The sequence below is a fragment of the Trichoderma aggressivum genome, assembly GCF_033847375.1.
Source record: "Trichoderma aggressivum f. europaeum strain CBS 100526 chromosome Unknown scaffold_001, whole genome shotgun sequence".
Lineage (NCBI taxonomy): Eukaryota > Fungi > Ascomycota > Sordariomycetes > Hypocreales > Hypocreaceae > Trichoderma > Trichoderma aggressivum.
Genome location: NW_026946367.1, coordinates 529,313 through 555,412, shown reverse-complemented (window position 1 = coordinate 555,412; position 26,100 = coordinate 529,313). Strand labels below are relative to the sequence as shown.

The 26,100-nt window shown below is 51.7% G+C and overlaps 8 protein-coding genes across 8 annotated transcripts; 5 read left to right on the top strand and 3 right to left on the bottom strand.

Annotated features, from left to right (window-relative positions):
- Nucleotides 1–731: 731 nt before the first annotated feature.
- Nucleotides 732–2,788, bottom strand: Triagg1_96 (uncharacterized protein; the record flags this gene model as incomplete). The annotated part of the gene is made up of 2 exons (XM_062895965.1): nucleotides 732–1,067; nucleotides 1,121–2,788. 2 exons carry the CDS (start codon nucleotides 2,786–2,788, stop codon nucleotides 732–734), a joined length of 2,004 nt encoding a protein of 667 aa, XP_062760446.1.
- Nucleotides 2,789–3,299: 511 nt separating this feature from the next.
- Nucleotides 3,300–5,104, bottom strand: Triagg1_95 (uncharacterized protein; the record flags this gene model as incomplete). Its single annotated transcript, XM_062895954.1, has 5 exons — nucleotides 3,300–3,490; nucleotides 3,550–3,639; nucleotides 3,706–4,720; nucleotides 4,816–4,902; nucleotides 5,024–5,104. 5 exons carry the CDS (start codon nucleotides 5,102–5,104, stop codon nucleotides 3,300–3,302), a joined length of 1,464 nt encoding a protein of 487 aa, XP_062760445.1.
- A 1,758-nt stretch (nucleotides 5,105–6,862) lies between these two features.
- On the top strand, nucleotides 6,863–8,005 carry Triagg1_94 (uncharacterized protein; the record flags this gene model as incomplete). The annotated part of the gene is made up of 1 exon (XM_062895943.1): nucleotides 6,863–8,005. One exon carries the CDS (start codon nucleotides 6,863–6,865, stop codon nucleotides 8,003–8,005), a length of 1,143 nt encoding a protein of 380 aa, XP_062760444.1.
- A 1,073-nt stretch (nucleotides 8,006–9,078) lies between these two features.
- On the top strand, nucleotides 9,079–10,424 carry Triagg1_93 (uncharacterized protein; the record flags this gene model as incomplete). The annotated part of the gene is made up of 2 exons (XM_062895932.1): nucleotides 9,079–9,140; nucleotides 9,206–10,424. 2 exons carry the CDS (start codon nucleotides 9,079–9,081, stop codon nucleotides 10,422–10,424), a joined length of 1,281 nt encoding a protein of 426 aa, XP_062760443.1.
- A 1,796-nt stretch (nucleotides 10,425–12,220) lies between these two features.
- On the bottom strand, nucleotides 12,221–13,057 carry Triagg1_92 (transcriptional regulator family: bZIP; the record flags this gene model as incomplete). Its single annotated transcript, XM_062895921.1, has 1 exon — nucleotides 12,221–13,057. The coding sequence occupies one exon, from the start codon at nucleotides 13,055–13,057 to the stop codon at nucleotides 12,221–12,223; it is 837 nt and encodes a 278-aa protein (XP_062760442.1).
- Nucleotides 13,058–13,662: 605 nt separating this feature from the next.
- Nucleotides 13,663–14,064, top strand: Triagg1_91 (uncharacterized protein; the record flags this gene model as incomplete). The annotated part of the gene is made up of 1 exon (XM_062895910.1): nucleotides 13,663–14,064. The coding sequence occupies one exon, from the start codon at nucleotides 13,663–13,665 to the stop codon at nucleotides 14,062–14,064; it is 402 nt and encodes a 133-aa protein (XP_062760441.1).
- Nucleotides 14,065–18,027: 3,963 nt separating this feature from the next.
- Nucleotides 18,028–19,144, top strand: Triagg1_89 (uncharacterized protein; the record flags this gene model as incomplete). The annotated part of the gene is made up of 2 exons (XM_062895898.1): nucleotides 18,028–18,099; nucleotides 18,167–19,144. 2 exons carry the CDS (start codon nucleotides 18,028–18,030, stop codon nucleotides 19,142–19,144), a joined length of 1,050 nt encoding a protein of 349 aa, XP_062760439.1.
- Nucleotides 19,145–20,700: 1,556 nt separating this feature from the next.
- On the top strand, nucleotides 20,701–25,545 carry Triagg1_88 (CAZyme family GH13; the record flags this gene model as incomplete). Its single annotated transcript, XM_062895887.1, has 3 exons — nucleotides 20,701–20,930; nucleotides 21,039–25,398; nucleotides 25,462–25,545. The coding sequence occupies 3 exons, from the start codon at nucleotides 20,701–20,703 to the stop codon at nucleotides 25,543–25,545; spliced, it is 4,674 nt and encodes a 1,557-aa protein (XP_062760438.1).
- Between the last annotated feature and the right edge of the window lie 555 nt (nucleotides 25,546–26,100).

Below are 26,100 nucleotides of genomic sequence, written 5' to 3'. Positions count from 1 at the left end.
TTGCTTGAGGCTGATACTACTAGTATTACCAACTTACCTAGCACGCATATGCCTATCTATCTCTACTCGTACATACCGCCACCACTTCCATCGGGCGCATACCTACTGTACCTTACACACATGTAACAATGGAGATCCCGGTATCGCATCGACAACGACGGCTTCCCTCACCGCCGGCTCTCCCTGTCATGCTCCCCTCATCCTCAATCTCCCGTCACCTGGCACTTACGAGTATAACTACATAGGTACGGACTCCGTAATAAGGTATCTTAATGAATAATCCCTCCGCCGCCTCGAGTCCGATTCCAAGACAACACAACGCCCTGTCTCAGGCCAAAGCTTGCATCGTGATTCCAGACCCCCAACATGCTCCAGATCCCCATTGGCTGGATGCACAATTGACATGGCCATCCCACATCACATCATGCATCATGCATCTCTGCACGCTACCTTGGGCCAATTCGCTTATTTCACGGGATGCAGAGGCTGTATGATGATTCATGACATTGACTGTTGAATTCGTCTACCGCTACATTCATTCATTGGGCTTGCATCAAATCGTAGATCCCGGCTTGCCACAGCACAGGCGGCAATCAACCACACCAGCAAAAACACATCAGTCTCGTCCTCTTGCATGTATGATACATGCATCACCAGAGCCCAATACCCATCCCACGCCCAGTATCCCGCACTTGAACTACCGGGTCATGCTAGACCCCACGCATCCTCCATCACACAGCAACATTCTTCTCACGTATTAACTCATCGCGCAGAGCCCTAAGGCTCCGACGCGTTCGATCGTATGCCTGATGTCGATCTTGAACCGCACTGTCAAGCTCCAATGCGGACTTCGCCCTGGCCAAGCGGTGAGCTTGAATGGCTTCCGTTGTTGCTCGTAATTTCTGGCCGAACAGTCCACTATCATTGTGCAAAGCCTGCACCAGGCTGTCACTATCTTGCACACTTTGTCGCTTCAGATGTAGCACGGAATCTTGTCCATTTTTCTGATATGTATCGACGACATTGAAAACCTCCTTCTTCTTACTATCCAACCGAGCAATCAATTGCTATTGAGCAGTCAGCCACTGACTTCCCAAACAAAATGTTCAATGCTACTCACATCAACGGCCTTACGTATCTGGGCTTCGACATGACTGGGGCTGGCAGCAGAGTCCGATTTTGCCACAGGTTCTTGTTCTTGTGGCTCTCGTTCCGTCTCCGTCTGTCCAAGGAAGCTCTTCATGATCTCATCATGCAGCTTTTTCTCGATACTGGGCTTGCGCTTGGGAGCTGATACATTGTTGCGAAGACGCCGCAGCCATTGAGATGAAGATTTCCCATTCATTTCGTTGAAAGCATTGCCATGCTGCTGTTCGATATGCTTACCACTCGATGTGCTCCTCAAAAACGATGAAGAATGTGCGGCAGTGGATATCTCTGGATCAACACTTATGGGAAGATGCGGTTTGATGGGCTCGGGCTGAATATTCTCAGGAACGATAGCGTCATTGACAACAACCGGACTGCCTTTTTCCGACACACTGAATTGTCTTGACAGGCGCCTTCTCTTTGCTCCGTGCTTTTCGGCAAAAATCGCGCCAGATTCAGCAGAAACATTGTCCCTCTTGTCGATTACTACCGGAACAAGGGGATGTTGCTGTTTTGGCTCCTGCATTGCAGTGAAGTCATCACCGCTGCTGGCAGAAAGAATCGTTTTGGAAGCGTCACACGTTCCGATATGTGGAAGCTCTGGTAGAGATTCCGATGGACTTTCAACAATTGGCTCGGTCGGGCTGTCGACAAACGTGATGACATCTTCACCTCTGGGTTTTGGGGGGTTTTTGGGGGCTGGAGGTATTTCCGGCTTCTTCTTTTTCTGCGGCCGAGCCCGTTTTGACTTCGGCCGTTGGGAACTCGTGGCAGGAGAGCTAGATGCCTTGGCAGATTCTTTTAAAGCATTGACGATTGGCAACCTAACGGGCGCAGGTCGCTTCTTTTTCTTGGTCTTTGGCTCTTCGAGTATCTCTTGAGTGAGAGAATCAAAACGAAGAGGCTTTTTCGCTTTCTGTCGCTGCTTCTTTTCCTTTGGCTGTAAAAGTGGTCTAGACGAACAACTCTTGGCCTCGTCGTTGACGACTGGCTGGCTTCCATCTGGTTTGGCAACGGCTGGCGTTGGTACAGTGACTTTCTTCGGGGTCAAGTCGTAAAGCTCATCAGCAGGTAAATGATCTGGTGATACGGTTGGCATGTTTTTGGACGTTGCTGGAATAGGGCTGCTATCCGATGGGCTATCTTCAAAATTCCAGATGTCCTTGGGTTCGTAGGCCCCAACGAAAGAGGAACTGCGATGAACAGTGGATGCGGTTTCAGAAAAATCAACTGCCTTTACCGGGGTGCACGATCGATCGTCCCGCTCCGCTGACACTAGAGGTAGTGTGTCCGGAAGTTGGTTCTTCTCTGAAGTTGGGCTTGAGAATGGCGCCAAAGACTCCTCAAAGTCCCACACGTCGTCATTGGATAATTCGCCGAGGTCAGCTGGAGAACTCCGTCTCGTATTGTTTGTGGTTGAGCCACCATCAGACCAAGCAAAAGACTTGACTAGGTGTTCATCATTATCAACATGAACAGCTCCCGCGTTAGACTCGTTGGGGAATGAATCAGCCTCGTTTGCCACGGGATGGGCCTTTTCTCCCGGCCGATTCGGGGCGACATCTAATTCCTTGAACTGCGTTAAGCACCGTTGGATCCTGGCATGGGTATTTGGCTTTGCGCGGAGTTTAGGTGCCATGTTCGAAGAAGTCACGAAGAAATAACGGGTGGTGTCATTAAATCCGTGAATGAAGAGGCTTGGAAGACAGGAAGAAAAAGAAGAGGAGGATGAAGAGGGGGAAAGGTTGGGAGAATTCGCTTTTGTGGGTGGCCGACAAGCGAGGCAGGAGAGCCTGTGAAATGGGAAGGACTGCCTCCCAGCTCTTCAACCCTGAGGCACAAACAATTGGCTCCTTAGAATCAGGTGCAAACCACATGACCAGGAAAGTACCGTTGTACCTGGCAGTCATTCAGTGAAAAAGATTAAAGTGAAATCTGAATTGAACTGAGCATTAAAAGCATGATACATGCGTAGCAACATATCCTTATAGTAGATGTGCGTGACATTAGCAGCTGGCAAAGGGCAGCTGGCAAGAAGCCCTTCAGGCTAGAGACGCCAAGGTCGAGTTCCACTCTGGCCTCTCCCATCCAAACAAACAAACAAAAGAAGAAGAAGATAAAAAGCAAATCATGGCACATTCTCAGCCATATTACAACAAATTCTTCCATCCAGCCTCGCGGCATTTCTTGACCAGTGACTTGACCTCCTGAGAACGAGCTCTAGTGGTTACCATGAGCGCATCAGGGGCGTCGACGATGACGATGTCGTCAACACCAAGGCACGTAATCAACCGGCCAGACACGGGCACAACAATTCCTCCAGCAGTTTGTTCGGATACAACTACAAGAGTCAGTCAGTAGAGCTTTCTTGAAGATGGAAAACCTAGAGGCGTGGCTTACCCAGTCTCTGGTCACCGAGCACACGAGGCTTGTTCGATTCAGCCGGCAGCATCTCGGCCAAAGATGAAAAGTCACCAACATCATCCCAACCTGCACAAGTCAGTATAATTCCTTCCATCATGTGCAATGAAAGACATTAATCCATCAGTAACTCACCAAATGTGGATGGAATAACCGCCACCTTTCCTTGGGCAGCCGCAGGCTCAGCAACTGCATTATCGATGGGAATCTTCTCCAATGTTGGCCACACTTCCTCCAGGGCAATCTTGCGTGCGGCCTCATCGTCCCACACTGCAGAGATGTTCATCAAACCCTCATACAGAGCGGGGCAGTGCTCCTTCAGCAGCTCCATGAGGAGGGAGGCCTTGGTGACGAACATACCCGCGTTCCAGCGGTACTGACCCGTTGCAAGGTATTTGGCAGCGGTGTGAGCATCAGGCTTCTCCTTGAAAGAACTCACCAGTCGCGAGTGAGGGGCCGATTTCAATCCAAGGCGGTCACCCAGTCGGATGTAACCAAATCCAGTAGCAGGGTGAGAGGGTGCGATGCCGATTGTGACTAGATAGCCTTCCTTGGCCACCTCGACGGCCTCTGTAACAGCACCAAGGAAAGCATCCTCGCCAGAGATCATATGATCAGCCGCAAAGGAACCGATCACTGCCTCGGGGTCGCGTCTGAGCAGGATAGCAGCAGCTAAGCCAATGGCAGCCATGGAATCTTTGGGGCCAGGCTCGGTGAATAGGTTGGAGGAATCCAGGTTGGGCAGCTGGCCCAGAATGCCCTCGGAGTGAGCAGGTCCCGCAACGACCGTCATTCGAGAAGGGCCAGCCAGGGGAAGGAGTCGTTCCCAGGTCGACTGCAGCAAACTGTTGCCGCAAAGGTTGACGTCGAGGAGGAACTTGGGGTGGTTCTCGCGAGAGAGGGGCCACAGGCGGGTACCAGCACCACCTGCGGGGATGACGACGTAAAACCCGGGGATCTCACGATCATCCGGGAAGGGAAAAGAGTGGGTGGTGACTTCGCGAGAGGGCGATGTGATTAAGACCTGAGTAGGACCAGCCTGGGGGGCGATGGAGTGACGGGGCAAGAAAGGCGATCGGGCTCGCTCACGGCCGATGCTGGGAGACATGCCGGCGGAGAGACCAGGAGGGCTGTGGCCGCGTCCTTGCTGCTGGGCATTGTGAGTATTACAGACGGGATGGAGGAAGAGAATGAATGCTGTTTGAATGCCCGGTGACTCAAAAACAACGCGAGATGGCGACGTACAGCAATGTTCTGGAGCATAATCTCCATGCTCCTGTTCGACGTACGAAGGTCTGAGCATTCTCTTCGCAGCTCAGTCAATTCTTGGTTCTACACCTCCGCATTAGACTCACTCTCATCTCGGTCGACGCATCCAGCTGATGGGCCCGAGAATGCCGCCAGCAAAAAAATCGCGGCCTCGGCCTTTCAACCATCAGGGTTCCTCCCTTACCTGCTTCTCCATCGCGCCCATGATCCGCTCCAGCATCATCTCAATGCCCATCTTGGGCGCCTCCGACACAGTCGTCGCCATGATTTCTCAATCAACCGATTCAACACAAAAGATAATAACGAGCGGATGGCAGAGGAATGTTGCCAGCTTTTTTTTTTTTTGGAAGTCCTGTGCAAATTCGCACGAACAAGCTAAGGTAAGCCGAAAGTTCAAGGGCGCAGCACAAACACTAAAACTCACTTTTCTCTCAGACCCTCGACTCACACAGTCAGCATCACAAGAACACGTACACAGGTCGACTGTGAAGGGGAGAGAGGGGAAATCTTAAAAAGTAAGATTCACTGACTTTTTGGGAATTGACGTCTTACGAGAAAAAGAAGAAGAACAAAAGGACACGACACAATTCTACAACTTTTTTTTTGCCCACCTCGTCCCCCCTTTCGACGCCTTTTCTTCCCGCTGCTCCAGTGTTTCCATCCAAGACACTTTTCCTAAAGTGAGGCTAGCATGACCTCCAAAACACACCGAAGTAACCTCGATCCAGCCGCCGGCGTCACAATAGGAGAGCAGAGTAGGGGTTTTGGAGCGCGTGCTAAGCCTTCGCTGTGGGCCGTGGGCGAGCGCCAATGTGAGGCTGACGAAGGGACTGCTGCCCATTTGGGAGGCGCTGGCGCGTCTCATTCGCCTTTGCAGAGGGTCGTTGCAAGTTGGTTCCATCTTGCTCTTGGTGGATTTTCTTGGTCGGCCACAATGGGCGTTGACTCGGGGGTTTAAAGGAGGCGGGTCAGGGCAAATGTTGGCGGATCGGAGTATTGCGTATTAGTCGGTGGGTACTTTGAAGATTGCGTGGTTTGATGTGGATTTTCTTCTTTTATTTCCTTTCCTCTTTCTTCTTTCTGAACCTTTGTTGGTCTATTTCTGTCGATTCTCGGAAGCACCAAGCGATGGAGATTAATTAGGCTCAAACGGTGCTTCAACTACAGTAACAACTGCGTACTACGATTGGCTTTCCCCATATTCCATCTGCGTCAGGAAGGATATTTACTGTAGACTACTGTATAAACAAAATAGGCAAATGGGGTCGTAGAAGCTGTTGTGTATCTTTACTCGTATCCCTCAACAATCTTCGTAGACAATTGGGCAGCCACTGTCAAATACGAGATTGTCCGCACCGCACTTCTAGATTAGATGAAATCCTTCCAGACAGGCACAGCTTACGCCCACTCACTCACTTAGGCTCTCACCGTGTCAATCATGGATGGCCTCTTCCTTCAGGCCAGATTAGCAAATCAGACCCGCGTCGCACCACGTTACGGCCCGCCTTCCCTTGCATGTTGCTGAGCACAGCAGCCGTTCGTTAGCCTCCATTCAACGACTAATCCATAATTCCGATCAACTCATCAAATACGCATCGCTTTTTCTGCGTGCGGAGTTTCCCCCTGTGAGCGATGAGCCTGCCAAGGGCGACACGCCGAGTTGATGTCACGACCGGCGATTATTCAGCCGTTGCTACGCTGCCATAGGCCGGATCATCGGTATTCGCAGGCAAGCCCAGGTCCGACGCTCCGCACGGGTTTGGAGTTCCGCAAGTTAGAGCAGTTTCGTTAGTCACAACCACGGAGAGAGAGAAAATGAGGAGCCTGCAGGTGCCCAAGAGGGTGTTCTGGAGGGTGGTTGATGGTTGTAGCATTAGTTGATAAATAGCCCCCCAGTCGCGTTTCATGCGTGTGTGTCGTTTGCCCATAAGTAGAGTAGTTGCGCCGCCAGCCAAGAGTTGAGCCTTTAATCCCGATATCAGCTAGCCATCGCATCCAGATTGTACGCGCGTGTCTGTCCATCATGAAGCGAACAGACGCCATCTCTCCTGCTGTGGCCGCTCTCGAAAAGGCCGAGAACGCAGAACAACATCCAGCAAAAGGCTCGTATCCGCCGATATCTTCGATTCCGAACACCTCGCCCCAACGTCTCGCCCAAGCCGCCGAAGATGCGCCCAAAGATGTCGCGCAGTCTGCCAAAACCGTGCTTTACCTCGCCTACGGCTCCAACATGTCGGCGGAAACATTCCTGGGGAGGCGAAAAGTGCGGCCTCTTTCTCAAATGAACGTCTCCGTCCCGATCTTGCGCTTGACATTCGACCTGCCCGGACTGCCGTACCGAGAGCCGTGCTTCGCCAATGTCGGATATCGAAAGCTGCCCGAAAAGCCCAAGCTGCCCGACCCCCTTCACCCGCCAATCGTCCCGCCGCTGAACCCGCCAAAGACGGAGCAGGAGTGGGATGGCGGCCTCATGGGCGTCGTATACGAAGTGACAGAGGACGATTGGCGAAACATTATGAGAACCGAAGGCGGCGGCTCAGGCTACCAGGAGATCATGGTTCCGTGTCTGCCAATGCCGGCTGATGTTGGCATTCCCGAGAAACCGTTCCCGCCGGTGCCCACGTTGCCGAAGCCCTTCCTCGCGACAACGCTGTATGCGCCCTATGTCCCGCTCGAACCAGATTCAGACAAGAAGAATTGGTGGGCCAGGTTTGTCGTTGGTCCTCATAGACCAAAGCCCGACTATGCTCAGCCGAGTGCCCGATACCTGAAGCTCTTGCAAGACGGCGCACGAGAGCACAATCTTCCCCAGGCCTATCAGGACTATCTGGCCTCGATGCAGCCCTACACCGCGACGACGATGAGGCAGAAGATTGGGCAGAACCTGTTCCTCCTCTTCTGGGCACCGATGCTGATATACTTTTTCGGAATAACGACGCTCTTGGCGGATGAGAGAGGAAAGGTTCCGCGGTGGTCTGCAAACACGATATCGGGGCTGTTTGGCATCATGTGGTACAGCTACGACAAGCTCTTCATTTTCATCTTTGGCGACGGCGAGCGAACGCAAGATTCAAAGGACAATTCGAAGCGACGAAAGTCATGGTCAGTTGGAACAGACGAGGAGAAGGCGTCTTTGATGCAAGAGAGTGAAGAAGAGGAAGAGTAAAAGGAGAGCATTTTGTTTTGTTGGGTTTTTGGGTTTTGGCCTGTCAGACATTGGCGCTGACGTTATCTGACTTTGTATCGTTGTTTCAGCAAAGAGCGAGTTTGCAGCCGTCTTGGCTTGTATTGCATTAGTGCGTCATTACTGGGTACACGGAGACTGATGTACTTTTATCAACCATGGCTACTGTCGCTGTCTTATATTACATGGTATTTGGAGATATGTTGATCCATCTATAGACACTGTTACCATATGATTGGCATGCTGGATAGCCAGGACGGAGTGGCACTAGCTAGCCACTATGTAAACGAATTGTGTCGTGATTAGAGAAATAGCAAAAGAGAGAGAAATGAAAAGAACAGGCGCTGTTAAAAAAAGAAGTATAAATGCAATGGCTGCACTGCATTGCATTGCATACCTGGTAAGCACACATACATACATACACCTCTTACACGGTATTGCAGTCCCATGTGCCGTCATGCCCCCTACTCGTCCTCGGCTCAGGCCGCCGTGATCGTGATCCTCCCGAGCCTCCCACTGCATCTATCTGTATCTAATTTAAGAAATAAAACCATACCCAGCCAGCCAAAATCACCAGACGCACATCTCCAGCATGCCTCATCGCTGGCATGTGAAAGGCCAATCCCTGTTGCATGCTGCACGCCAGCTTTGCATGTGATTGCGATGGGGTTCCCTCGCATCTCGGCGAAAAACGGTTGGCGCGTGCTTTTGGCTGCTCAACCAGGGCCCCAGCAAATCGGTTGAGGCGAGGGAGCCCGAAGCGGCAAGCGGTGAGCTTGTTTAATGCGCTGCGTCATTGGCACGAGGAGCTTGGCACGCTCTTTTCCCTCCTTGCTGCAATTCCCTGCTTTCTGGCATCAGGCAACCTTACCTTGGGAAACAGGTATATATACATATACACTTGCGGTGCGCTCGATTGCATGCTTCGACTCTCTAGCTCTCGCCTCAGTTCCATCTTTGGAGCCAATCTCTGCTTGTACCGATACAGCGTCGCATTCAAGTACGGCTGCTCTTACACTTGCTCCACCCTCAACAACCTCAACAAAACCAGCAAGATGGCTCTCCTGGGCGGCCCCGAGAAGAAGCACAAGGTCACCATTGTGGGATCTGGCAACTGGTACGAGAAGAATAACTCAGCAACTATATCTTGTCAGCTTCTAATTCCATTCCTTCTTTGTACAGGGGATCTACCATTGCAAAGATCATTGCCGAGAACACGCGGGTCCACAAGGATCTCTTCGAGGAGGAGGTCCAGATGTGGGTGTATGAGGAAGACGTCACCATCCCCAAGACATCACCGTACCACGACGAGTCCATCGGCGACGCTCCCCAGAAGCTCACCCACATCATTAACAAACACCACGAAAACGTCAAATACCTGCCCGGCATCGCCCTCCCCAGCAACATCGTCGCCAACCCCTCTCTCGTCGACGCCGTCCAAGACTCCACCATCCTCATCTTCAACCTTCCTCACCAGTTCATCCGCAACGTCTGCGACCAGATCCGCGGCAAGATCCTGCCCTTTGCTCGTGGCATCAGCTGCATCAAGGGCGTCAACGTGTCGGACGATGGTGTCAGCCTGTTCAGCGAGTGGATCGGCGACGGCCTCAACATTTACGTCGGTGCCCTTAGCGGGGCCAACATTGCCAGCGAGATTGCCGCGGAGAAGTGGTCGGAGACGACCATTGCCTACGACCCGCCGCCAATGGACAACAGCAGGGCGCCGACGCCACGGTCCCAGAGCCCCAACCTGACCATGACCGTCACCGAGCCTGCGGACATGGCGCATCGCGATGCCAGGGGCCGCAAGTCCAAGACGAAGCTGACCCCCGTCCCCGCAGAGTATCCTCCGCTTGATCACGACTGCTTCCGCACCCTCTTCCACCGACCTTACTTCCACGTCCAGCTGGTCTCTGACGTCGCCGGTGTGTCCCTCGGTGGTGCTCTGAAGAACATTGTGGCCCTGGCCGCTGGTTTCGTGGATGGCCGTGGCTGGGGTGACAATGCCAAGGCTGCCGTTATGCGAATCGGCCTGATGGAGATGGTCAAGTTCGGCAAGGAGTTCTTTGGCGAGACGGTGCACACCGCGACCTTTACCGAGTCTTCTGCTGGTGTTGCCGATCTCATCACCTCTTGCTCCGGAGGACGCAACTTCCGCTGCGCGAAAAAGGCTGTTGAAAAGGGCATCTCCGTGGACGAGGTGGAGAAGCAGGACCTGAACGGACAGAAGCTCCAGGGTACCAGCACGGCGTTTGAGGTCAACAGCTTCCTCAAGGCCCGAGGGCTCGAGAAGGATTATCCTCTGTTGACGGCTGTCAATGCCATTCTGCTGGGCAAGGCAAGCGTCGACGACATTCCCAGCCTGGTTTCCGAGACTGAACGAACACAACCGACTTTGTAAATGCAAAGAAAGCGAGCGTTGAACAAAAGAACATGCAATGTTGAGAATACAGCAGCGTGGCGGGCGGGTATGCGTGTATGGGGAGGCGTTTTAGGATTTCATGTCATAAAGCGGTAGATCCGGCCAGGCATTTTCTTTTTACAAATTTTGGTTATAGTATCTATGGATTGTTAAATACAATGTTAGTTTGATCATGGTTTCTTCGTCTCGACTCTGTCCTCCCATGCGCGTCTCTTCAGACGACATAACTCGCGGCCACGTAGGAAGCAATGCAATACCTCTTTGACCCCTCTGATAGTTGAGAATTCCTGTTCTCGAACCTTTACCAAATAAACTCTTTGTTGTGCCGCGATTAAGGTATCAGGACCCCCCATATATGCCACATCTCCCGCATATGCCCAGATACACATCTATTCACCCTCCCCCAATTACGCAATGACAATTCTTTTTCACTTCTTTCATTATTAATATTCAAATGCCGCAATGGATTCACAACAATAAAACCACACACGGATCGTTTACTCCGAAGATGTGTAAAAGTCACGCCAACCTTCCGAGCCCGTTGACGATCCGGCATGGCGAGCCGTGAAGCTCTTTATCCATCGTCCTACGCGCAGCTAGAACAGCAAACAAACTATTTTCGGTAAATCATGGAAGATTACGGATTAGTTCAAGCCTCGTTTTCATTAATGACAGCAGCCTTTGATGTGCAAGTTAGTCTCGTAGATCACTTACATTTCTTTTCGGAGAAACCCTTCCACCACGTCGATCAGAAGGCTGCATCTCGATTCTAGTCCCAATCACGTCTTGCGTATTCTTCTCCATACCCTTCCACAATCATATACATATTTCAACTCATATAAAAGCAAAAGTTGAAAAAAAAAGTAGGTAAAAAAACCCTCCTTCAAAGCCAACACCCCCCCTTTCTGACACCATCACCACCACAACCACAGCCTTGCTTCCAAGCTGAGTAAAAGAAAAACCCACCTAACCCTTGCAACAACATACATGTTCGCCAAGAGCCCAATTCTGCACAACGAGCCTTATTTAATCCCCGTATGGCTACCTTTTACGGCAGCCACGGGCGCCGATCGCTCGTGTCCGCATCCATGGCCGTGGGACCTTGCTGATCGGCGGCGGCCAGCTTGGGGTGTGAAGTGAGACTAGGGCATGCGGAATGACATACATGGCGGAGGTGTCAAGAAAGAAAATTGTGCATATTCGACTTCATGTCGCTGTTTGTGGGGGAGTTTGGTGAGGGTGAGGGTTGGTTTTGCTGGTGCTGTGGTGGTTGGGTGATGGGTGTTGGGAGGGTTTGGGGTGTTGGTTCGGGTGTATATTTGTATTACTTTCATTGGATTTTATGATGTGAGAGTGTAGAAGATGATTGTTTTGCTTTTTTTCATGGGATTTTGAGAGAGAGGTGCGGATGGCGTTGGGAGGTGATGAGGATGCAGCTCTATGGACGGGAGCGGTGACAGCCACTTACACGCTGACTCTACTAGAGGATCTTTAAAAAACATGTCAATTTTACTAGGCCATGGTTAAAAATACATGATACGATCAATATATTATTTCAGAATATAACCACGTTTAATAATACCGTATATTTCTCTAGAGGCGCTGCAGACACCGTGGTGCCGCTGTCAGATTGTGTGGGAATAGCATCACTGTGGTCGCAAATGAATGCATACAAAGGCGATACAATAAAACGAGCAAAATGCATAAACAACAGAGGCAAGCAAAAAAAAATTGCGCTTAATTCTTCTTTTTATTACATTACAATAAACTACTAGTCAGGCCGCGTCTACATTAATAGACTGTGATTCTACTTGCTTCACCCATCGCACCGCGCTGTCCCGCAGATAATTCTCAATTAATTCGCACCCGCAGCCGCCATGCTCCAGCAGCATATTCTTCAGCACAATCCGCTCCGCGACCAAGTCTTTCATAATCTGAGAAAGCTGTCGGTTTTCCTCTTCCAAGGCGTCGTGCCTGGAGCTGAGCTTTTCCACCGCGACTCGCTGTCTGCCGCGGCACTTGTCCGCCGCCACGCGATTCTTCTCTCGAATGCGCTGGCGGCTTGCTTCTTGTTCTTGAGGGGTCTTGGTCCGGCGAGGTCTTTTTGCGACGCTGCCCTCTTCAGTTGATGATGATGATGCCTTTCGAGTCTTGGTCTGCTTCTTGGAGGCTGAAGGTGAAGGCTCCTTGAATGTGTGTAGTGATGATGGTGCGATGGAGAAGCAGTTGTCGGATGTTGTGGAGGTTGCTGGTGTTGACGGGCTGTATTCAGGGCCCTGTGGGAGTTGGTCGTTTTGGTAATCCCATATCATGCCGGCGCCTTGAGAGCCTTCGCTCCCAGATGTAACGCTTTCGGCGGGAGGGCTGGTAATGCTTGGGTCGGGATACTTGAGGAAGCCCTCTGCTATATCCCATTCGGTAGTTTGCAAGGGGAGGGCAGGTAAGAAGACGTCTGAGTGTTCTAGACCTGTCGAGCTGTAGCACAGGTTGGGCCAGATCGTGGTCGAGGTGCCCTCCCGCTCCGCCGGCGGATATGGCAGGGAAATGTGACCTGCATTGGCGTAGTCTGGACCGCAAGCGATGTATGGGGAAGCTTCGGCAATGCCAGCCATGTTGCCTTGTAAGATCTGGGGACCTTTTTTTCCGAAAATGATATTTACAACAACAATATGCCCGGCCCTGGATTACAAGTTCCAGGAATGATGTTCACAAGTCTAGGAGAGCCACGATGAGCAGATCAGCAACGAGATGAGAAGAGGATATGCGGCCCCTAACGAGGCGGAAACGTCATTGCTAAATATATTCTTGGCCATGATAGCCAGATCGCCGCCTGGCTGGGGCTGGGGGGCCTCTTGAACCGTATTCCCGCAAACAAAGGTCATAGAGAAGGACGTTACCCCTGGCACCGTTGGGCTAGCAAAGTCGTATTAGCGCCTTCAAGTCATGCCCTCAGACGGTTTGAAGCATCTTGGAGAGGCAGGCAGGGAGGGTATACAAGGTTCAAACTAGGAAATTGATCTGAGCACTTGGCTAGTCACTGTATGCAGGATAGTGCACATAGCACACAAAGCCGGTGTGGAGACGGCGTCACGTAGGTGGCCCTGCGGGTCGCGCATAATACATGATGGCAAGGGAAAAAGTGTGATGGCTTGGTGCGATGGCAGAGGTGGCCATCGGTGTCCCGGGGGCCAAGCACTCACACACACTCATCAAAAGAATGCAGCCGGCCCCCGTTCCGGATGGGGCCAACCCGGTTCTAAAAAGCCAAGTTTATCAAACCGGCGCCAAAGGAGTCGACCAAACCCAGCTGCACGATGTCCCCGGCGTTGCTTCTTTCGGCGAGTCTCCAATATCAAGTGTGCGCTTCCTGAGGAGGAGGAGAGAAATGGCGGATCTGTGCGCGGCAGAGTTCGGCTACACGAGAGTCAGCAAAGAACCGGGAGAAATGAAATGTCAGGCTGGCAGCTTCCAAAGCAGCCAAGATCCTCAGCCATCAGAGCCCAACATGCACCCATACGTGCCAACCAAGGCACGGCCTCTTTCTCCAAAGGGCCAGCAATCCCCAAGGCCAACACCCACACCGAAGCAGAAACATATCTTCAGGGAAGTCCCCCTGTAAGCTGTAAGAGGAGAAGCCCTTCTGCCTCCCACCCCTGCCCAGGTCCTTCTGGTAGCTAGTAGAAGGTTGGGCTGGTCCTCCGCGACAGGTGCAGCGGTTCTCGACGTGAAGCAAGCCGCGGTCCAATTGGCAATCTTATCAGGGCCCTTGGAGAGGAGTAGGAGGAGCACTAAAGGGCTGTGGATGGCGTCGTGGAGGGCAAGGGGCCAGTTGGAGCTTAGTCGTGGCGTCACCATCGTGGCGATCGCGATCGCAGTCTCTGCTGCTGTGGTGTAAGAGAAGGACAGAATGTTGTTGTACAACATCAGACGGAGGAAATGCTCCGGAGAGAATGCTCCGGCCGCACTGCAAACGAGGTGGACTTGGACGCCTCCATCTGCTGCCGGCCCACAGCAGAGCAGGGAGAAAACAAGATTGGAATAACGTCTTGCTTGACCGAGTCTGACTGTGCCTGTTGGGGCCAGATGGCTCCATTCCGTGTTGAACAGGTGGAAAGATTCTGGCAAGCCAGAGCGCAATCTCGATGACGGGCGAAGAGTTCGATTCCTTGATGCTGCAAGGGAGAGTCACGTGAATTGTCACGTGTCGATTCGATTCCCGAAGATCCCCTTGTTGCCCCTGTTGGGACCTTGTGGAAAAAGAGCCCGACTCGGCTAAATCCAACTGTCAAAGGCTCAGCCCGCTCTTCTTCTCCACAGGATTGTCAACAACCGGTTTTCTGCAAGCCACTCTGCATCGTTACTCCGTAGCCACTACGGAGCCACCACGGAGCACTCATGGAAACGGTAAGTCCCTTGTGGCGGGAGCTGGAGCTGGAGCTGGAGCTGCTGTCCTAGGCAGGAGAGAAATCTCCAGGCCGACTTGGCTATTCGCGGACCGAAAGCTCCTTTACCCAGATCAGTCAGACGGCTCAAGCTGGACATGTACAAAGAACAGAACACAAAGGACAGAGGACAGACAACGGAGCACAGACAATGGAGAACGGAGCACAAAGCACGAAAACGCAGAGCACGGCTTCAGGAATTGCGTCACATAATGGACTCGTGCTCTTAGGCACTTCTGCGGCACGGCACGTTGCCAAACCACTTGAGGCCTTAGCAACGCCTTCGTCTCGGCTGGAGCTTGTGAGATTGGATGTCAATGGCGGATGGCGCCGGCCATCCAACCTACGAGGTCTAATGCATGTAAGCGAGACAAAGGTGGCGGATTAAGCTGGCGAGCTGTTAGCCTCTCATCAAACAACAACAGAAGCTATCCGTGAACAGCAAGGCCACAAGGGGAAGATGCACCCTTCCCGCTACCAATTTAATCCAAACCAGCGTCAGTGCGTGTCCCTGCTCAGACCAAGATACTATTCGGATATCACATCTTGACTCCAGATGGGTAGTACTCGTACATGTCAAGACCTCAGCTGTGAAGATCCGGATGTACGTAGAAACATTCGATGCCAAGAGCCAGTACCACATCCACCAAAACTCCTTAAAGCCACAGCTCGAGCAAGGTATGTGAGGCGACTCAACCCTTGTCTTCGCGAGGAGAAGTTTATACTAATCTGCTGTCGGAACTAATGCAGTACTCCATCAAATTGAGAAATGGGGCTGACAGGCGTTCCGCCTTGGTCCATGATCCATGCCATTTTCTATATCACAATGGAACCAATGTCGTCATCATCTTTCCAGTCTGTGCCAGGGCCTCCGCAAAAAGCATGAATCTGTGCCAAGACGAAGCTGGCCCTAGTGAATCGCGGGAGCGGCTCCGTCTGTCTACTGTAGAGTAACACACTCTTCAAACCGAGCGCTAGCAGTATCAACCACGTTTCATGTGTCCATGATGCAGCTTGCCCTACCCTGAAAGCTGCAAAGAAACTTGTAAGATTTCTATCTTGTGTAGGATAGTTGGTAGACCAAAGGGCCCAAAGACCACCTTGGCACTGCAAAGCATGATTCCTAGCTCTGGAATTCCAATGAATCCCTTTCATGGTATCTAATCTAGCTTTAGAGCTGTAAATTGGCGGTAGTTGGTGAGGTGAGGCTCTCCAACACCCAGGCGAGTTCATCGGGACAGTGTTCAGCTTCTCCGAGCCTTGGATCGAGTGAAAAATGCCGTAAACCCCCACTCAACGCATTCCATAGCTATCAAAGCAATTCTCATTGAAGTCTGGGGAGGAGTTAAAAATGCTGTCAAGGTAGAGTGATGACAACCTGCAGTAAGCCCCAAGGCTGCGAGCTTTCCTTCAGGTCTTGGGAGGGGTCAAAAATGCTGTGAAGAGCAAGGTCGAGCATGGCATCCCATCAGGCTGTCGATACCAGGGAAATCAGATCTACGAATCTAAATAACCAACCTTGAAAGCGTAGAATTGTTGTAAAATGGAAGAGTCGCCAATCTAACTGCGTTTTACATAGTCCATTATCTTTCAAGATCGTGCAAAGTGCTGTGCACTGTCGCAGTTACTTTGTTTTCCATCTCATCATTCAATACGCAGGTAACATATATAAATACCTAGTTATGAGTGAATGAGGAACAGAATCGGTATTGCTTCCATCCTACTCCAGCCTAAATAAATGACCTCGATTTCTGATGATTTCATAATGTAGCCGTGGTGGTAGCTGTTCCCTAGCGTTCATGAAGCCGGGGTCTTGAAGGCGGACAATGGGCCTTTGAGAGCCGCCAATAACAGTCCATATTGATCCTTCTCATAGCCTATTTGCCAGCTGAGGATTAGTAGATGCGAATGCGGCAGTGGTTGGCATAAAATTCCCACGTAGCTACTTTATTGCCACCACTTATACGATTATATACCTGCGGTCCCGGGCGACATGGCTTCCAAACAAGCCCATCGGAGTCTCATCTCTGAAGAAATAACCACCCTCTCCTACTATATTCCAAACCCCAACGCATACAATTCGCCCTCAATCTGAAATATTTGTGCGCACTGTCGATGGAAAACGCCTGCTGAATATGCAAAATCGTGTAGACTTATCACAGTGTAGGGTATGCTCCAGCATCACCATTCGTGCGCTTGGTGTTCCAATACTCCATTATTCATGCGCAGACAGTGTCCGTGCTAGAAATGACCTTTTTCCAGTCACAAGCAATTTGGTTTCCCGCTTTTGAAGGATGAAAGGCGTGTAGTGGAAAACTGGAAACATTACGTTGCGTATATCACAAAATACTCCGAATAGCTACACTATCAGAGGGACGCTTACAACCACACTTGGACGCACTTCGCCGCCCACTCCTAGAGGCGTTCAAACATCCAAAAAATATCGTCATAGGGACTGAGGGTTGCACAGTGAGCCTTGGTATTGTCTTTTCTTTTCTTTTTTTGACTTCATGTCTGCTGTTGGCGGACAATTCCGGGGAGTCGTCATGGTATCGCGCACAGTGCCGCTTATTTCCTCGGTGGCTTGTTGTTTGAACCTCGAACGGCATTTTAGGAAATCCGAGCAAGACCGAGCATCCTGCCATCGGCGCAAAACCATCTGCGAATACCGTCCAAACCACGCGTTTCAAAGCGTCGTTATGCCCTCTCCAAGTGGATTATATAAGTGGTGACACACGGAGTTTAGCAAGTGTTGTCGCCGTGGTTCAGCTAGGCTAACCTCATTTCGTATTTGAGCGATCCATGATTCGGCAGGCTGCCGACAGCTACTGACCAACGATGCCGATAGGGCGATCCCATTGCTGTTTTGGGAATGTCAAGTCCGTTCGCTTCATGATGTCTGGAGACTCGATCTCCAAGGGCCGGGGATAGTGTCTATCAGCGAGGAGGAAGAATCCTGCGGTTAATTGAGAATAGGAAGAGGAAGGGATTGATATGAGAGCTGGGAAATGTATAAAGGGGAGATGAATATCGTCCATGTTGGCAATGAAGAAAGATCAAAGCAACATACATAACAAAGACAGACAGTTCTTCACCTTTACCTTATATCTCAGATCACCTGGATTAAAAAAACCGCCATCATGTCGATCAAATACGCCAAAGATCAGCCCGCAGGCTTCACCAACCGTATTGAGAACGTGGCCATTATTGGAGTAAGCTTACCGGTGCCGTCTTATCTGTGATTCTGCTTCATAATTTTGCTAATAAAGTTTTCCATAGGCTGGAGGCCAAGTTGGTAAATATATTGCTGAGGAGTTGCTCAAGACCGGGAAGCACACCGTTACTGCCATTACCCGTGTTGGAAGCAACAGCGAGCTTCCTGCGGGGGTCAAAGTTGTCCAAGTCGACTATGATGACGAACAGACCCTCGTTGATGGGCTCAAGGGCCAGCAGTTCCTCTTCATCTCCCTTGCCGTGACTGCTCCTAGAGACACCCAGTCTAAAATCATCGCTGCAGCAGCCAAGGCTGGTGTGTCGTGGGTTATGCCCAACTCGTATGGCGGCGACTTTGCCAACAAGACACTGCTGACGGATATCATGACCGCTCCTGGTGCACAAGCCTCCCAAGCAGCTGTTGATGCCATAGAAAAGGCCAGTATGTCTTGGGTATACATGAGTTGCAGCTTCTGGTACGAGTACTCGCTTTCCATGGGCGAATCGTGGTATGGCTTCGACATTCCAAACAAAAAGGTCACCTTTTACGATGACGGCAAGACACGGATCAACACGTCAACCTGGGTACAATGCGGTAGGGCGGCGGCACAGCTTCTTAGCCTCAAAGAGCTACCCGATGATGAGAATGACCAATCGCCTACCATCTCTCAGTGGCGGAACAAAATCCTCTACATCTCCAGCTTCCTCGTTTCTCAGAGAGACATGCTGGACAGCGTGCACCGGGCATTAGGAACCACCGACAGCGACTGGCAGATTGAATATGAGCCAACAGACGTCCGGTTCAAGCGAGGGCAGCAGATCTTCAAGACCGGCAACATCGTAGGCTTCGGTATGGCCATGTACTCGCGCGTATTTTATCCCAATGGCGATGGCAACTTTGAGGCCAAGTATGGTCTGGCCAATAAAGTGCTGGGGCTACCAGAAGAAGACTTTGATGAAGCAACCAAGCTTGCGGTTGAGATGGCCCAGGCTGGATTTGGGCCTCGCCGTATTGAGACAATTAGCGGGTTAAGACATGACTGAAAAAGCGGCCTGTAAGCAGCTATCCGACGAGAGAGCGCGGCTAGGGGGAAGCGGAAAGGCTATGAGAGGGCGTTGTATTCGTTAGTAGTTGGTAGTGGTAGTGGTAGTTGGGCATCAAGTAAGAAGAGAGAGAGGGATTGATTGGCGGGATTGATTGGATTCGGAGGGGCTTTCGGATGGTGAATGTGGCCTTTTGATATGATGATGCCCTTTAGGTAGTAGATGGTATGAATTTACTCGAAGTAGTTGTTCAATTCTTTTCCATTTCATTCAGTGAATTATGAGAGCACAATGGACCGACTTCCCGGATGATACGGAGCAGTGGTGTATATAAACTTACTAGTGAGATGGATGGATAGTAGTTCGTGATCCATTGCTTACCTAGAGAGGAATTGGAAACCAAGCTATGATGGATCGTGACTAGGGGCAGAATCAGCAGAGGCTATGGTGACGTCATGACTTTTGGTAGCGGGGTTGAACAAAGGAGCTTCAAAGGTCCTTGATATGCAGAGAGAGAAGCTGCATCGCGGCAGTCACCTGCAGGGGGTTGAGGATGGAAAAAGGAGAAAATTTGACAGGAATTGGATCTGTAGGAGGTGATCTGCAGCGGGAATAGGGCTTGAGTGCCAGCTGTTGCAAGCTCGACAACAGGCAAAAGCTTATATGTATAGGTAGGCACTATAGTGTACTGGTCTTAACAGGTACCGAGTTCCGTAGCCTGCAGCCACCGCGTGGGAAATTGTTGATGATTTCTTGGTAATTGATGGACTCAATGCTGTATCACGGTGCTAATGGCCACGCTAGCGGAGATGACAGATTGATGCTGTCTCGTTGCCCGGGTCTCGTGGCATCATAATTGCATGGACATGACATCCCATGCTGCTGTGTGTTACAAGCATCACCACCATCGCTCGATGCCGTGCATTGCGCAATGCAAGCGCAGACAAGCTCCGTTTGACTCGCTCAGTCGACCCCGGAAGTACATGGAAAAGGAGCAAATGGAATGGGAACAAATAGTCCGTCAGCAGAAAATGGCGCCAAAAGAAAAAAAAAAAAAGCAATTCGATCCATTTGATGGCATTTCCTTGATTCCCGGGTGGTTCCTGGTGCCTTGGAATGGGCTCGTCCGGCGCCACTCGCCCAGCGCCTGCACCGTCTTGGGCCAAGTCAAAACCACCATGACATGACACCAAAAACCTGCCGGCCAACCAGCAGCGTCTCCGGCTCGCTTGCGGGAAAAAAAGCAGCTAGAAGGAGAGGCAGTTTGATTCGCGTCTGGGATCCTTTTCGTCTTCCGCCCATCGCAGCCCAAAAAGGGAGTCTCGCAACTGATCTCCCGCAAGCAAATCCGGACCTTGTTTGTCCTGCCCTGATCTCCCTGCCTACGGTAGACGCCTTGCCACTGTAAATTCGGAACTAACAGCGGCTTACTTGGCTGATCGATCGCCTCCAGTCGATCCCTGCACAGCTGCTTAGGTACGCTAAAAGGGCCGCTGGGCGAGTAGCTACAAAACCAGCCGCGGGGCACAGGCTTCGGGCCCCTCTCCTTTCTCACCATGAGCCCAGGAATCATGACGACCACGGAGGTTTATCTGCTGCAGCTCAACGACGACGGCTCGCCCCAGGTCGCGGGAGAGTACATCTACCTCGATCCCACGGGAGATGACCCCATCACCATCAGATTTGCCATTGAGGGTACCTCGTCCATCTGTCGCAATGGCAGCCTTTGGGTCAACATACCGCAGCAGGGGGCCGAGTTTAGGCGGGACAAGTTTCGAGAGTACAAGTAAGCTCACGGTCGATGCCCAAGCAGTTGAAAGCTCGCCATGTCTGAGACGGAGGCATCTGCTTCGAAAAGAATCGAGCTGAAATTGGCTAATAACCATCACCACAGGCTGACTCCCGACTTCAACCGCACTCTCGAAATTTCCATCCCCATCTACGAGTCTGGCGTCTTTGCCTTCTACACCACCTATGCCGAGCTGCCCAAGCTTGATGCCGACGATGTCCCCAAGTCCAACAACGGCCACGAGGCTCTGAAAAAGACTCCAGTATACTACATCGATGTTGCTCCCCGCCTCAAGCTGGATGGCCGGCCATTGCCGCTGCCGGCATTGTCGCTCTTCTCCATCATCAGCAAGCTCATGGGCCGCTACCCCGGCGATTGGGAGCGACACCTGCGGGGCATCAGCGAGAGGGGATACAACATGATACACTTTACTCCCCTGCAGGTCCGCGGTGCCTCCAACTCGCCGTACAGTCTGTATGACCAGTTGGGCTGGGATCCCACCTGTTTCCCCCGGGGCGAGAAGGACATTGAGCAGCTGGTCGAGGATCTTGAGCACAAGTACTCGTTGCTGAGCTTGACAGACATTGTCCTCAACCACACCGCGCACAACACAAAGTGGCTGGAGGAGCATCCCGAGGCCGGCTACAATCTGAAAACTGCTCCCTGGCTGGAGTCCGCATATGAGCTCGATACAAAGCTGATGGAGCTCAGCGGCCAGCTTGAGAAGCTGGGACTGCCCGTCGATATCAAGACCACAGAAGATCTCCTGGAGCTCATGGAGGGAATCAAAAAGCACGTCATTCTCGAGCTTCAGCTATGGGAGTACTACGCTCTCAATGTCGAGCGAGACGCTGACAACATTGTCGAGGCTTGGGTTGGTGGCAAGGCCAGTCCGCCCCAAGTCGGCACTGCTACGCTGGGCGATTTCGAGCATCTCAAGACAGCAGAGCTCAATGAACAAGTAGAGTTTATCAAGAAGTTTGCCCTCCAGGGAACAGATCGTCTAGGAGAGCGGTTCCGCCGACGCGTCGAGCCCAATGTTGCCGCTACCTTGCTGTCGTTTTCCCTTGGTCGATACGAAGGTGAAAGCACACAGTCTGCCGACAAAGCGGCCGGCAAGGCCAAGTTGATTGAGGTTCTGGATGCTATAAACGTTGCGTTCTATGAAGAGTACGACAAGGATCTTAACCAGATTCTAGAACAGCTCTTCAACCGCATCAAGTATGTTCGCCTGGACGATCATGGGCCTAAGCTGGGTCCGATCAATGCGGCCAACCCCATTATTGAGACATACTTTTCCCGACTGCCAGTCAATGAAACAACATCGAAGCTCACTCCTGGAGAGAGAGCATTGGCCAACAATGGCTGGGTATGGGGCGGCAACGCATTGGTGGATAATGCCGGGCCCGACTCTCGTGTGTACCTGAAGCGAGAAGTGATTGTCTGGGGAGATTGTGTCAAGTTGCGATACGGATCTCGCCGGGAGGACAGCCCGTGGCTGTGGGACCATATGACAAAGTACGCCCAGATGCTGGCCAAGTATTTTGCCGGCTTCCGCATCGACAACTGCCACTCCACCCCAATCCATGTCGCAGAGCACATCTTGGACGAGGCCAGAAGAGTTCGGCCAAATCTCTATGTTGTCGCCGAGCTCTTCACTGGGTCCGAAGAAATGGATTATGTCTTTGTGAAGCGGCTCGGTATCAGCTCACTTATCCGTGAAGCCATGCAAGCATGGAGCACCGGAGAGTTGAGCAGACTTGTTCACAGACACGGCGGCCGTCCTATCGGTAGTTTTGAGGTTGACGACATTTCCAAGTCAGATGTTAGTACGCCATCGGCCTCAAAGGGTAACGCAGATCTTACAAGGGAGATTATTCGGAGGATACGGCCGTCGCCTGTCCACGCCTTGTTCATGGACTGCACCCATGACAACGAGCCACCTGCCCAAAAGCGTGATGCGCGAGACACACTGCCCAACGCCGCTCTCGTCAACATGTGCTCCAGTGCCACCGGAAGTGTCATGGGATACGATGAAATATACCCCAGATTGGTTGATCTCGTCAATGAGAAGCGTTTGTATACATCTGAAGCGTCGAGGACCTCGTCGATCAAGGTCGGGAGGGGCAAGGGCGGCATTGCTAGCATCAAAAAGCTCTTGAACCAGATTCACACCATTATGGGCAAGGATGGTTACAACGAGACTCACATCCATCATGAGGGAGAATACATCACCGTGCACAGAGTGCATCCCGAGTCTAGAAAGGGCTACTTCCTCATTGCTCACACTGCGTTCCCTGGATACGGCAACGGAAGAGGAGAATTCAACCCCGTGGTTCTGACAGGAACCCGAGCTAACCACCTGGGCAGCTGGATGCTCGAGGTCGATGACAGAGACGAAACTGTCAAGACCGTGCTGGACGATACCAAGTTTCTTCGAGGTATCCCCAGCCAGGTAGTAGATGTGCCGGGAATCAAGATGGAATACCACGACAAAGACACAATCATCTCCGTTCGGGACAAGTTTCCGCCCGGCAGCATTGCTCTTTTCGATACCTGGATCCCCACTGCAGAGCACTCTACGGGCTTGGACAACTACGTCACCTCGAGCGCAAAGGCAGCTTGGGCCAATCTGAACCTCATTGACCTCAACTTTTTGCTCTACCGGTGTGAGGCAGAAGAGAGAGACGCCAGCGATGGCCAGGACGGGGTATATGATATTCCCGGCCATGGAAAGCTCGTCTATGCTGGACTGCAAGGATGGTGGAGTATCCTCGAAGGGGTGATACGCGACAACAACCTTGGACATCCAATATGTCAAAACCTGCGAGACGGCTCCTGGGCACTCGACTACATTGTGGGCCGCATTCAAAAGCAAAGCCATGCGCCAGGCAGTGAAGGTCTTGCTGGGCCAGCAGCGTGGCTTCGAGAGCGGTTTGAGGCCGTCAGGGCAATTCCCAGCTTCTTGCTGCCAAGGTACTTTGCACTTGCCATTCGCACCGCGTATCGAGCCAGTGTTGATCGCGCTTTTGAACTCATGAATGAACATGTTGCCAAGGGCCAGTGGTTCCTCGGAAGTCTTGCCATGGTCAGCGTGCAGCAGACTGGACTAGTGAAGTCAGCCTCTCTTTGGCCAGACAAGCAGGTGCCGTCTATTGCCGCTGGTCTGCCACATTTCGCAGTGCAGTGGGCTAGATGCTGGGGACGAGATGTCTTCATCTCCATCCGTGGACTCTATCTCGGCACCAGTCGTTTTGCAGAGGCGAAGGAGCACATTCTTGCATTTGCTAGCGTTCTCAAACACGGCATGATCCCCAATCTCTTGAGCAGCGGCGCTGCACCGCGGTACAACTCGCGAGATTCGGTGTGGTTTTTCCTCCAGACGATCCAGGATTACACTCGTTTTGCACCAGAAGGGCTCGATCTCCTCAAGGTTAAAGTCCGGCGTCGTTTCCTCCCGTATGACGATACTTGGTTCCCGGTGGATGACAAGCGGACATACTCTACTGAGAGCACAATCGAAGAAATCGTACAAGAGGCTCTTCAGAGGCATGCTTCGGGAATGAAGTATCGTGAGGCGAATGCCGGACCCCAGATCGACTCTCAGATGAAGGATGAGGGCTTCAATCAAGAGATCAAGGTCGATTGGAATAACGGAATCATCTTTGGCGGCAACCAGTTCAACTGCGGTACTTGGATGGACAAGATGGGAGAAAGTGACAAGGCCGGATCAAAGGGCGTCCCTGGAACTCCGCGCGATGGTGCCGCCATCGAGATCACGGGCTTGCTCTACAGCACGCTCAGATGGGTAGAACAGCTCCACAAGCAAGGAAAATTTGCTCAGTCCGGCGTCAAGACTGCGGAGGACAAGGCCGTCTCATGGACGGAGTGGGCTGATCTCATCAAGGCAAACTTTGAGAAGTGCTACTACATACCACTCTCCCCCGAGGAAGATGCAAAATACGACGTCAACTCCAGCGTTGTCGCTCGCCGGGGCATGTACAAGGATCTGTACAAGTCTGGAAAGGAGTACGAAGACTACCAGCTGCGACCAAACTTTGCGATCGCCATGACGGTAGCGACTGATCTGTTCGACCCCAAGCATGCCTGGCAAGCTCTATGTCTTGCAGATTCGACGATCCGCGGGCCCACTGGCATGGCGACTCTGGACCCTGCAGACAAGGATTACCGCCCGTACTACCGCAACAGCGAGGACAGCCACGACTTTGCCACGAGCAAAGGTCGAAACTACCACCAGGGGCCCGAGTGGCTGTGGCCAACGGGCTTCTTCCTCCGCGCGCTGCTCAAGTTTGACCTTCAGCGGAGAACGACGGCCGAGGGCAGGATCGAAGCATTCCAGCAGGTGACTAGAAGGCTGGCTGAGTGCAAGCGAGCCATTCGAGAGAGTGCGTGGGCGGGCCTGACGGAGCTTACGCAAAAGAATGGAGAGTTTTGCGGCGATTCTGTGAGTGTTATATCTGTCTTTTCTTCTTCTTCTAGATCAACATGCTAACCTATTTGTTTTCAGAGCCCGACACAGGCGTGGTCTGCTGGGTGTCTCATTGATCTGTACATGGACGCCATGGAGGAGCAGGAGAGCTTGAAAAAATGAGATATGCTTTACGTACGCGACATGACAAATTCACGAGTAAATGATATTAGCATGATGTAAAAGGGAAGGCATATTTTCAAGGGGGCAGGGCGCGCATTACACATGGTTAAGTTTGCAAGTTGAAGAAGAAAAAAAAGAAGGTGTTTTATTTGTTTCTCTCGAGTTCCAAGGAATGTACCACTCCCCCTTTTTTTTGCTCTAAGAAACAAAGAAACAGGTAGAGCCACCGTGACGAATGATGTGACAGACATGTCTCTGTTTTTGCCTCGTTCCATACTCCCCCACACACTTCTTCTTCTCCTTCTCCTTATTCCACAGAAGAACTTTGCTCACGCAAAAATGATGATATGCCCAAAAAAAATCTCTAATTTCTCCTTCCCCTACCTCCCTCCCTTTCCTTGATTTAAGAAAACAGGTGACAACAAATATCCCGACACAAAAAAACAGAGCCAACGCCTTGATCCAAAAAAAGAGGGGACTAGCAATAAAAAAAATTGTACGATTGAAATGAAGATGTCGACAAGGAGCGCCTGTTGAATGAGGATGGGGTGGTAG